This window comes from Pelecanus crispus, chromosome 16, assembly GCF_030463565.1.
Source record: "Pelecanus crispus isolate bPelCri1 chromosome 16, bPelCri1.pri, whole genome shotgun sequence".
Lineage (NCBI taxonomy): Eukaryota > Metazoa > Chordata > Aves > Pelecaniformes > Pelecanidae > Pelecanus > Pelecanus crispus.
The window spans coordinates 6,319,843-6,332,103 of NC_134658.1; the positions used below are offsets into that span (position 1 = coordinate 6,319,843).

The 12,261-nt window shown below is 39.1% G+C and overlaps 1 protein-coding gene across 13 annotated transcripts in view; it reads right to left on the minus strand.

Annotated features, from left to right (window-relative positions):
- Positions 1 to 1,062: 1,062 nt before the first annotated feature.
- The window catches only part of SRRM1 (serine and arginine repetitive matrix 1), an 18,738-nt gene continuing 7,539 nt past the window's right edge, over positions 1,063 to 12,261 (minus strand). For 9 of the 13 annotated variants that reach the window (XM_075721931.1, XM_075721944.1, XM_075721940.1 and 6 more), the window contains 12 exons: positions 12,107 to 12,261; positions 11,421 to 11,624; positions 10,748 to 10,867; positions 8,974 to 9,245; positions 8,755 to 8,835; positions 8,295 to 8,381; positions 7,475 to 7,619; positions 5,132 to 5,236; positions 4,357 to 4,818; positions 3,294 to 3,480; positions 2,324 to 2,518; positions 1,063 to 2,104 (listed from right to left, as the gene is read on the minus strand). The exon at positions 12,107 to 12,261 is cut by the window's right edge and continues 46 nt beyond it. In XM_075721931.1, coding sequence (XP_075578046.1) covers positions 2,000 to 2,104; positions 2,324 to 2,518; positions 3,294 to 3,480; positions 4,357 to 4,818; positions 5,132 to 5,236; positions 7,475 to 7,619; positions 8,295 to 8,381; positions 8,755 to 8,835; positions 8,974 to 9,245; positions 10,748 to 10,867; positions 11,421 to 11,624; positions 12,107 to 12,261 — 2,118 coding nt within the window. In that variant the 3' untranslated portion in view covers positions 1,063 to 1,999. The remainder of the gene's footprint in view (positions 2,105 to 2,323; positions 2,519 to 3,293; positions 3,481 to 4,356; positions 4,819 to 5,131; positions 5,237 to 7,474; positions 7,620 to 8,294; positions 8,382 to 8,754; positions 8,836 to 8,973; positions 9,246 to 10,747; positions 10,868 to 11,420; positions 11,625 to 12,106) is intronic. The other 4 variants (XM_075721932.1, XM_075721934.1, XM_075721933.1 and 1 more) reach the window with 4 other exon arrangements.

Below are 12,261 nucleotides of genomic sequence, written 5' to 3' on the forward strand. Positions count from 1 at the left end.
AAAAGGCACACAGAGGTCACAAAACCCAGATGAAAGTAAGATTCAGATTATAAGGAATGAAGCATTAACTCCTTGTGAAGACTGCACACGTATCGTCTTTTAAGGCTGAATTTCAGAATCATTTGTGCTGCCAAGGAACATCACAGGGAAAAAAAAAAAAGAACAAGGCAAAGAGATTCGCACAATACGCTGTTAGGTTCTGTAGTTTCATAAGCACCAAATTAACTCAGATGTACTTTTTAAAATGTGTTTGTCCAGAAAGTTCTTGGCATTTATTATACACATTTAATAACAGATGGTAGTCAACATTCAAGTGTTGTTGAACTAAGTTTACAAGCACTTTAGCATACAATGTATACTTATGCTAAGAAACAAAAGATTCAGCATATAAGGAAGTGCAGAAGAAAGCTAGTTTAAAGATATCCCCTTCCATCCACTATCTACATAATACCTGTTTTATTTTAAAACCCTACACGATGTCAAGTAAAAAGACTAATCAAATATCTACACTTAATTGTGCACATCACATCTACTTCAGATGCACAACAAAAATTTTCAAAAGCATGTTCCATTCCTCCTTCCAGAGGAACCTCAGACTTCAGAATTGACTTGATTTCAGAAACAGAGCTTGAATTTTTAAAAAAATTCAACAGTAGCAATCCAGCAAGTTTCAAATATGATTATGAGAGAGGCAGCGAGCCACCAGGATTCTTTAGATGAGCATTCAAACCAGTGTTTACATGACTAAAGCTTGTAACTAAGTTAACGCAAACCTGCCATTACTTTTTTGCAGGACCTTGAAACATTTTACTTGCTATGACAAGCAATTCTCACCAGCAAATTGTTTGTTTGTTTTAAGCTTATCCATCCTACCAGAGCGCTGACCAGGTAGACTGTTTTACTCTTGCTTTGCAAGAACACCAGTGCAGACACAACAGGAGCATCACTGAATTAACAAAGGGCTATTTCTGCTACCCCAGGACAGTGAAAAACAAAAGCTCCAATTTTTCAGAAGCCAGCATACTGGATCAAATACTTTTTCGTATCTGTATTCATTAACCCTGTACAAAAGAAAGCTGATTAGCAAATGTAAATGTTCATATAAAAATAGCCAACATCTGTTTAAATTTAGAAATTTATTTTGTTTAATCCACAAGCTTTATATAGCTTTAGTTAAAAAAACAAAAACAAAAAACAGTGAAAACATGACAATATCCAAAGTTCAGGTTCCTCAAACTTTCAAAGACCACATCTCTGAAAGTTGCTTATACCATTCAGAAGAACCGTAACGAGACAAGATTTATGAATGGGGCAACGACATCTCACAAACAAAATTTATGTAACTGAAGGAATTTTTCTGGGACTGCTGATCATGGAAACTGCCCTTTAAAAAAAGAACATAAAAATACAAATGAAATTCCAGTGTTCCAAATCAACATGTTACATCAATATAAACCCACAGTGTCCTGGTAAACAACATGCTTTCATTTATGTACCATTCTAAATTGCTATTCTTGAGTCGCTTTAATGGAGACTATACAGGCAACAGTAGAAAGCATTAAAATATATGTACTTCCTTGGTAATTCTGCAGTGGTTTTACTTCTGGGCAAGCTTACAAACCACAAAGGTTAGTAGCGTAATGTAAGTGGATACAAAAAGAAGTCAAATGGGACCCTCACAAATTATGCTAAAGGCTTCGTTGAATTTCAAAGAAACTAGGGAATCGACGGTCATGTTTAAAACCTTCAAAACAAATTCCTACTGCTTCTAAAAAGTCTCACTCTAAATGCAATTATGTTGACTGTCAATGAAAGAATGTCACTAGTACACTGTGGACACCTTTTGTAATGTAAATCCATGCCCTTTGTACATGGTGAACCTCAACCTAGCAATTATTACAACAAATGTTATATTCTAAAGCTCAAACACATTTAGCAATTTGAAATTGAATTCTGAGTACAAACCAAATAAAATGTACATTATATCAAAGGATTCAGCCTAGGATGGTGGTGACACTTGCGCCTTCCTCATTGACCTCAGTGCCTTCTCCCGCAGGTGTTTTTCTAGATCATCAAGGTTGTCTTCTGGTTCACTTTCTGTCTCCTTCAAACAAAAGATAAAGCATTTCCTCAAACGCTGAAAGCTAAGCCAGGCCGCAGCCCTCCCGCTATTGTAAATCATCAAGTAAAATCAGGAGACACTAAGGAGCATTTCTGAAGTGAGACTGGTGTTTAGACCACCAAGAGTACTACGCACATTCATCTCCACCGATTTTCCTATATTGGACTCTCTAAAAGTAACGCAAAGGTACCAAATTCCTACCTTTTTGGGTTCTGTCTCTGCTTCCTGGTCTTCCTGTGCTGAGGTGGTATCTGCTGCAGCTGCTGCAGCCGCTGCTGCAGCCGCCGCAGCCTTCTCCTTCTTATGTTTTTTGTGTTTCTTGTGCTTTTTATCCTTTTTATGCTTCTTATCCTTCTTTTTCTTCTTCTTCTTTCCACCCCCTTCTTGATCGGAATTCTGTAACAAACAATTCAACAGGTATTACAACTCATTCCTAAAGCTTCAAAATGTTGTTAGAACAAGCCCACAACCATCCTGGGAAATCTGAATGGACTGAGTGACATCTGAAACTCGGTAAACTCAACACCGTCTTCAGAACTGGGGGAAAGTCACGTTCCCAATCAACTGACAGAAGCAATCCTAGAAGACAGATTTTGTAACGCACAGCTGTGCTGTGTCTGCTTAAAACAGAACATAACACCGTGCAAACTCGATATGCCGGTCATAGCAACGACAGGCAAGCTTCTTCATAAAAATTAATACTGCAGGTGGAGTCTAACTCCCTCAAACGCTCCTCTGGCAAAGAATGGAAGTGTCCCTAGGAAACACCTTAGGAGAACAGATAAGGATGCCAATCAATCAGTTTGCTTCCTATTAGGAATAGCCCGAGTCTGCACATAAGACTACTAAGCGTAAGATACACCTCACTTTGTAGACCATGAAACTCATGTAGACTCATGAAATGGAAAGCCTTTTCTTCCAGAAGTTAAAATTTATATACAATAGCACTTTCTTCCAGACCCGGAGATGTTAAGTTTGAAAAATTTATGTTACAAGGTGTTTTTAAGAAGTTTTTAACTACGGGGGAAAAAAAAAAAAAACCACACACACTCCAAGGATTTTCTTTTTCTCCCCATGTGAATAAGCTTAGAGCTGTTCAGCAGCTAAGTCTTCATGAAAATAACTTGCCATATAACCCAAAACAGTATTGTTTTTATTAGCAAACAAATACCCTTGCAGGTGATGGGCTCTGAGTTGGGCTTTTAGCCTTTTTTGCAGGTGACCAGTTTGCAGAAGGGGAACGAGACCGAGTAGGAGATGGAGGTCCTTGATGTTTTTTCGGTGCTGGCTCAGGTGATCCTGATGCAGACCGTGATGAAGACACCCGTCTCGCAGATCGTGGACTTGGCGTGGAAGCCCTTAAAAACAGAAAGAGCTACACTTAGATTCTAGTGTTAGAGATGTAAGAGACAAAACAAGAAAGTAAAAATTAACAAAAAAGCCAGATGAACATATATGCTTCTAAGTTGGTTAAGCTGCCACTTAAAAAATGATTAGTTACTTCGCCGGCATATGTTACAAAAGGCAAAACAATCTAATACCACCGTGGATCCATAATGCAAAAGGATACTGCAACTCGATAGCTTGTTAAACAATACTACTATTGTTGTTCAGGAATGATTGCTCCCTTTCTTCTGATATGACTAATTTATAACCACATTAAAAGTCAAGAGAATAGCAGTGCTATTTTATCATCCATCCAATGAAAAACGAGTGCAAGACAATACGTTCAGCTACATTTTCTTTCTGAATTCATAAGCCAGCATCATACTTTTGACTATCTGCTTGTAAGAGTGGCAGCACACTAAAGAAAACTGCTAAAATTCTAAATGGTTTTTTCCCCCCCTCTTGGATGACCCATTATGAAATGATTTATGAACTAATGAAAAAAAGTGTTGGTTCCCTTCTGCCATTAGCTTTAAACTAAGAAAGTTTATTCTTCTTTAACCAAAGCTAAGAACAAAACTTCTCTCGACCCTCAAACCCTACATAAAGCCTCTTTAATGCTTCTCCCCATGTCGCACTTTATTTTAACACATGCTTCCAATCTAATCAACTTCCAAAATCAATGTTATGATGGTGGAAGCTGAACAGAGCCACCAACACTTGAGCAATCTCAAGGTATGAGAACCATTTTAACGCAATTCCCTAGCTATTCCCACTGCATTAAAACAAAACAAAAGAAAAAAAACAACCCTCACAAAACCACCAACAATAAAGATGGATTTTTTTACTTTGTCTTCTTAGGTTCTGGCGTTCTTGACACCCTCCTGATGGGTCTAGTGCTTGGAGATGGAGACTGTCTTCTCTGGGGTGAAGCTGAAGCTCCCCTTCGTGGTGGTGGTGGGCTTGCAGAGGTATGAGAAGCTCGAGGCCGTGGTGAAGGTGAATGCCTTTTGTTTTGTGGTGGAGAACGTGTTTCCCGATTGGACCTACTGGGAGGAGATCCCTTCCTGTGCTTGGAAGATATCGAAGGTGAACGCCTTTTAGCAGCTGGCGAGCTCCGCTGTTTTGGCGGTGGTGAATGGGAGACTCTGCGTTTTGACTGTGGAGAAGGTGATGCCCTTCGTTTAGGTGGCGGCGGCGGCGAAGCCGTTCTTCTCTTAGGTGGTGGTGAAGGAGAATATCGTCTCTGGATCGGTGGAGAGTATCTCCGTGGAGAAGGTGAGCGTCTGCGTGGAGGGGGTGATGGAGACCTACAAAGAAAACAAATGTTCAGGTGCCACATAGGCATGTGAATTACTTAGAAATGTTTTGCAATTCGCCCAAAGAAGGGAAAAAGAACTCCTCTAAAAATTCTTTAAAACTTGATTTAATACCAAACTTCTTCAAATGATATCCAGGCCACACACCGGCCACAGAAAATCTCACTAGCACAACCAGATTCCCCTCAGCAATCTATGGATCAAGGAACCAGTCTCCTCAATTGTGGCATTTTTTTTTACATGTCATAGTTGGAAGTCAACAAATCAAGAGCAACCACTTCATGACAAAAATGCAACACACTACCTTCGACGAGGTAATGAAGGTGACCGCCGCCGCCTAGGAGGAGGGGCAGGTGAAGGAGAGCGTCGCCGCCTGGCTGGGGGGGGCGATGGACTTCTCCTCCTCCTACTAAAGAGATAAAGGGATTTCTCAGAGAAGTTGCAATTGAGCCATGAGATTTTTTGTTTGTTTGTTTGTTCTTCTGCTTTCACTATACAAAACCACCTTGTTCATGCACTTCAAAATGAAATTCTATTAGAACCACTGATGGAAAACAAATATACTCAAGTCTTTCTAAAGAGTGTGAGACAACACATATTTTACTGTAATTCTCAGAACCAACTACAGCAGTCATGAGACAACTTCACATTCTGCTTAACCTGGTCTATTTGTAGCCAAAGGGGAAGCCCAACTCCCTCTCATTTTCTTCTCCTGAAAGCTCATTTCTGCCATTTCCCTTGCACTGAATCTGGTGATCATCTGATGAGTCAGACCAGCTTACTGATCCACCAGGAAACTAATCCAACAAAACCACCTCTGTCATCATGCAGTGACGCGACTGCTACATCCAGCACAAGGGAGAAACTAGGAAGGCCCAGCTGTGTCAGGCAGAACAAAACTGCGTTCAGCAGCAGTCCGAAGATGGATCAGATTAAACAGTGTGAAACTGTACTCTTGAAAATAGCTTTTATCTATGGATCTGAAATCCAAAATTACTTAATTTCTTGAAATGCAGAGAAAAATCAGAGTTGTTGCTAAACTGCAGATATCTGGATTAAAATTATTCACAAAATGAGCCATTTTCTGCTCTGCAAGGTTTACAACAGCCTTCTGGGACGGGAAATTTTCAGTCAAACACATACTTTCCCAGAGTTTTAAAGGAGAGGAATATTGGTATTTTGTAAAGTAAAACATTTCTTTTTTTTAAAAAAAGCAATTCAGATAAAATGACTGGATAAAGGAAAAAATGAGAGTGATGAAAAAGCAAAGCAGCTCATCTACATAAACTGAGATTTGATTTCAAATACGCTGGCTGTTGTTCTCCAGGCAACGAGTTACACTTTTTATAGATAAGAGTTTGCTCCAAAAGACAACATTCTTTTATGATCCAAAAAACCATCAGCCTTCAAATGCCATGGCTGCCCTAGTTAAACGTGTATTTACACAACAGGCAGCAGGTGAATTCAGTATGTTGCAAAACAGATTAAGATCTTTGAATTCCAACCTGTTTTACATAGAATTGTTTGACAAGATCCATAATTAGAATGGTCTACATTTGTAGAAGTAGTCATACTTAATCTCATACATCATTATGTACACTGCAACTATATTCTAGCTAGGTCTTAATTACAGATTGCTCACAAGGATCATTACATCAGATTAATAAACTCATCAAGCATCCAGCTTCCTGCACCTTCCTATATTCTGAGATCAACACAGAGCAAGCTATTTCACAACTGAAAGTGTTAATAATATTGCCTACATAAAAAAAACCCAATAAAGCAGGTGTTCACTACTAGCCTGCTACCAGTAGTTCCAAATACCTAACAAACACAGGAATAAGACTTTTGAAAATTCCAATTATCTGTGACCCAGAACATCGAGATCTTAATCACCTGTTGCAAGTCTAGGAAAGGGTTTTAGCCAGAACACCAACGGCAGCAAGAATACAAAGTAATGCTCACCCACCTTTCAAATCTGTGTACATGGAATAAGAAAACCCCTGAAGAATACAGGCATTCAGTTGTTTTCAGACATCAGTAAGATGCTAACATCATCTATGTTATTAGCTGTTACAGCCTTATGTGAACTAACAAATAGTGAACAATGAAGGAGACAGAGCAGGTGTTCCTCTTTTTTTTTTTTTTTTTGCCAGTGAAATGGTCCAAGATCCAGTGCATTAAGGAACACATCAGTCTGAATTTCCCTCAACTTACTACTTTGAGCGCACAAGTCCAAAGGACAAAGGACAGCAAGTACTTATCCACGACAAAATAAATGAGAGCCTGTCTAAATTATTTTCTACATGTAAATCCTATTTAACAGATTAACTTCTAACCAACCTTTTCATCACTGGCGATTGCCACCTCTTTTCCATCTGCATCCTGATAGCAGTGGAGGAAAAACAAAACAAAGCAAATCTATCTGCCGTACATTTGAGGCAAAAATGAACATATTCAAATAAAGTTCAGAGTAATTTTTACCAAATGAGCATAACAAGACTGCAATCTTGAAATAAGATTGGGCAAACTGGATATGACTTAATTCTGTTGTGTATTTGCTGACAGTTGCATAGCAGATAAACAACATTAAGTAAGTAGCTAGACAAAAAAGACATCAGTTACATTCAACTTAAGAAGAAATTACCGAGGGGAGGATTCCTTCTGTCGTTTTCGTGGAGATGGTGATGGACTGCGTGAATGTGAATGGCGTCGGCGTCTACCAACTTCCCCATTCTTCACATTGGATCTTTTAGGTCTCTCCTCTTCAGATGAGGATGAAGAACCAGAATCTAGAAACGTAGAAGAATCACTCTCTGGAAAATGATCCTCACGACACTGTTAGCACAGTTACTGATAGGGTTATAACTGCAGTTTAAACTGCAGTACTAACCTCCTCTCCCACAAAATCAACAGCCTCTATTTAAAAGCAGTTCAACTAAAAATGTTAGTTGAAGTCCAGCGATAAATAAATCCATCGGAGCTGGATAAAAATATTTGCAGCAACCTAACTGTCCACATAATCTGACTAGCCAGGTAATTTAAAAGGTGAACTGCAGGTACTTACAGAAACACTGAGTGGACAAAAACCTACACCAGGCCCAGGTTAATTGACTGATCTCAAGCATACAAGAGTCCAAAATATTAGGAAATAACCTGTTGCAACAACAGATTAAGTAATCCATAGCAAACAGCATTTGTGTGTGATGGTAAGAGTTTAAAAGTGCAAATTTTAAAGATGTAAACCAATTACCAAGAGATATACCATAACCCTCAGAATTTCTACTTTATTCTTCATGAGTAGTTATTGAAGCGACTTCATTATCAGTGGTAAATCTAGAATTAACTTTACAATAGCACTGCAGTGCACATAGAAAGTAATTTTCATCAGTATTTGAACTTAACATTAACTACTTCCTGCAAAAGTTAACTGCAATCCAGTTTTAGGAAATCTATGTCATCCGTACCAGATGAAGACTGTTGATTTTGCCTTCTGTACTGACGCCTCTGTTGAACAGAATCTGCTGCAGCCATTTTACCTCCTTTATCTTCTTCTGAAAAGGTACATACATGGACAGAATATTTAAACTGAAGATACAAATTTGCAGGCAGAAGCAAAGTCATATTACAGTAGATAATCAAGCGTGGGTTTGGGGTTTTTTTTGTTTGTGGGGTTTTTTTTTCCTCTTTTTTTCCAAATCTTAAGATAACATTAAGGCTAGAATACACTTTGGCTGAGCTTTTTCCAAGAAAGCTTGGATGGAGTATTTGAGGCGGTATGAGTGATCATCTTTGTATTTCTGAAAACTCTTGCTTTCAATGCCAGTCTATCCAAGAGGCTTCAGCATTTTACCACTGCCTTTGATCGTCATGCATTTTCGACTAAAAACCCCACCCAAAACGAGTGCTGAAAAGTGAGAGCCATACCTGATTCAGACAGTTCTGCTTTCCTTGGTTTTGGTGCTGGCGAAGGAGATTCTCTTTTTTCAGTACTCTTATGTTTGGGTGCTAAAAGACAAATAAGTCAGTTGCATTTTGTTACATTCTTGCATGATTTCCTGCTCATACAAACTGTACACACCAGCTTTGAGAAAACAAAACCACAAAATTACAAAGCTGCTAGAATACACATTTTTATTTGATTACCTGATGCTCTGCCAGGTGAAACAGAGCCACGGCTTTTTCTTGCACGATTCGACTGCTGTGGTGTTGGAGACCTACGTGGTTTTGGAGGTGGACTTGCTGGTGGGGATGGTCTGTGCCTCCGCCTAGGAGGGCTCGCCGAAGGAGAGAGCCTACGCGTTTTACGAGGAGGACTGGATACAGTTCTTTTAGGTGGTTTCTTTGGTGGCGACCGGGAACGTGAGGAGGAGGAGGAAGAGCTGCTGCCCGATAAGGATGCTGATGATCGTCTTCTCCTGTAAATCAAATATAACATTAGATTCTGACTAGCCAGCTTGAGAAATGTTTGAGCATGAACACAGAATTGCATTTGTTTGCAAGCACATATATAGAGCCACATACAACAGCACTTCCAAAACATGGTGGACAGCCTTCAACACTTGGTTTGTAGAAGAGGAGAATAACAACCAATCTTTCACAGTTATTTTTAAACTACATAGTGAGCAAAAAATTGTTAGTGTTACCTTTGCTTGCTTTCTGTCAATCTACAGACTACAACTAAGCTTTTCTCCTGGGAGCAATTAGTTTTGTTTGGGCTCTCTAACTTTTGGATGGTTAAGAGAGTTCTCTGTGTTAGCACATGTGATTTAATGATCTTCAGAACAGATCTGTTTAAGAGTTTAGTGTGCAAGTACACTAAAAAGTTTTTATACCAGTAGGTAAAAATTTCAGACAACTTAATTCAGAATCAATCTATCCATTCTTATGTTTTAGTCTTTCATCTTTACTTTGTAATTTTAAAAAGGTAGGGCCTCTAGAATTCTGCGGCAAAATTTGTGGCAAGTTCTGTTGCAATTGTGTACCTGCAGAATCCACCTTTGGCTGCAGAATTCCTGAGAACCTGGAAAAAAGAAACCCTACCTTGAGTGAGATAAACATTTGCTGAAAGGGAGCTCTTGTACATCTTGCAACATACATGTTTGATACTTTCCACAGTTTTCCCAGTAACTGTGTGAAATGAACATCTTCACAAACTCAGGAAAAAAAAAAATCATCACCTTGTCATAAAAAGGCAGAACTGTTCCTTCCCAAAACCAAACAACTAGTGTACACAGGAAGCATCACTTTAATTCTCTTCCTATGAAGAGCGTAAGAATCTATTCTCTTCCTATGAAGACGAATGTCTATTTTGACATTGCCATAAGTACATAATTTTCTTTGCAAAGCAACTCACAGCTTTGCTACTATAACAATTGCTTATGCTGTCAAAAATGCAACCTCCAGAGAGAAGACCTTGAAGATTTTAAGAACATGAAGAAGAAACACATTTCAAGTCAAAATTTAATTTGAATTTTGATTTTAATTTTATCTGATGGAAATGTAAGTCATAATTAAAAAACTGCCAACAAGTAAAATCCAGTTACTTGTTCTAATTTTCTTCCCCAGGCAGGAAAAAAAAGTATTACTCTTAAGCAAAAAAGTCATAAAAGATGTCATGTCAATCTACACCGGGAGCTATCCAGAGCCATTTGAAGAAGTTACAGTTCTGAAATTGCCACTATTCAAAAAGGTGGAATTCTCATCACTATTTCAACTCAAAAGAAATCGTTTCACAGCTACTATTATGTTTCCCCACAACACGCTTTCGAAATAATGACACTGCAGATTTTACATCACTCAAATCATACACTTGACAGAACTAAGATAAGGTGAACAAGGTAATTTTGATAATGCTCATTCCCCACAACTAATGTTCCCTTCTTTAACATTTTCAGTGTCTCAAAAAAGGGAATCTTACCGCCTCACGGGGGATCTGCTTCTTCTGTGTCTGGGTGGGGGAGGCATTCGCCTTGGAGGGCTCCTTCTCCTTGGAGACGGCCGTCGTCTTGGGCTTGGTCGCCTTCTAGGGGAGTAAGACCTGTCACAATCAAAAATTCAAATGAAAAGCAACTATCTAATTTTCAGATTTGAGGAAATTTTCCTCAGGGCACTGAGCGTAAAGTTGCTTTTCTCCAGGTGCATCATGTTAAAGTAGCATTCAGATTAGGATGCAAAGTGGTACATTCAGACACAATCAGTGCTTTAAAGTTTACCAACACCTCTCTACTAAGAGGTAAAATAATAAAAAAAAAAAAAGGAAAAGCAGTAACTTACATCATCATCAGACCTATCTCCTAAAACAAGGCTACACAATTCCCACTATCCAACAACTGCCATACTCAGCATTAAACACCCCATTCTTTCTCCAGCGTTAGTCACTGTGAGCATCTTCTCATGAACCGATAGGAAGGAAACAACTCCCAAGCACATTCATCCACTGAATGCCTCTTTCTGATTTGGTCTAAAACACCCCATAGCTCAACATCTCTAAAAACATCACTACTTTAACTGAGAACATTACATTAAGTGGCACCTTCAGAAGAAAACATTCACTTCTCAACCTTCACAGTCAACACAAATTGAAGTCCTACCTTGACCGTGATCTATGACGCCTTCTTGGTCGCGAATGAGATGGAGAACGTGATCGAGATCTTGACCTTGACTTGGATCGAGTTGGGGATCTTTGACGAGTCTTCTCTTTTTCCTTCTCTCTCTCCTTCTTTGAATTACGTTCTGGTGAAGTTTCCTTAGTCTCTGGTACAGGAGGTTCAGGTTTAGGAGCTTTTGGGATATCACTGTTAAAAATAAAGAGTTAATTTATAAGCACATACAAACCATAGCCCCTGGAGTCACATCTTAGAAGCTGCCAAGATATTCTCCTACAACAAACATTCTCCTGCCCATCCTCTGACAATATGTTAGACATCCTGCTCCAAAACTGTAAAAAGAATTAGAACATGGTACAATGATTCAAAGAGAAGGAAAAAAGTAATGCACAGGCTATGTGTCAACTTGCTAGAAAACAAGATGACATTGTCAGAAGTGGCAAAGATGACCAGGAAAATGAAACCACAGTGGCAGGTAAGCACTCTGCCTTTAGAATTCTACAGAGGACAAAAGAAATCTTACTGAAGATTATTAAATAAATTATTTTGCCAATGCAGGGGGACAGGGAGAAGCACGCATTCCCCCAAGTCAAGCCCCGAACAGGTATTAAGATAATCTCCATTTTTTAAAAGGTAATACACAGTTCTACACACAAAGTTATCCCACTTACCTGTTTGAAGTTGCCTCTTGAACAACAGTCTCCTTTGGTTTCACAGAGGGTTCTGGCTCAGGAGTCGCCTCTTTCTTTTCTGGTGCAGGAGTAGCACTACGGCTCTTGGTTCTGTGATGAGGGGAGCGAGAATGGCTGCGTTTCCGCTCTCTTCT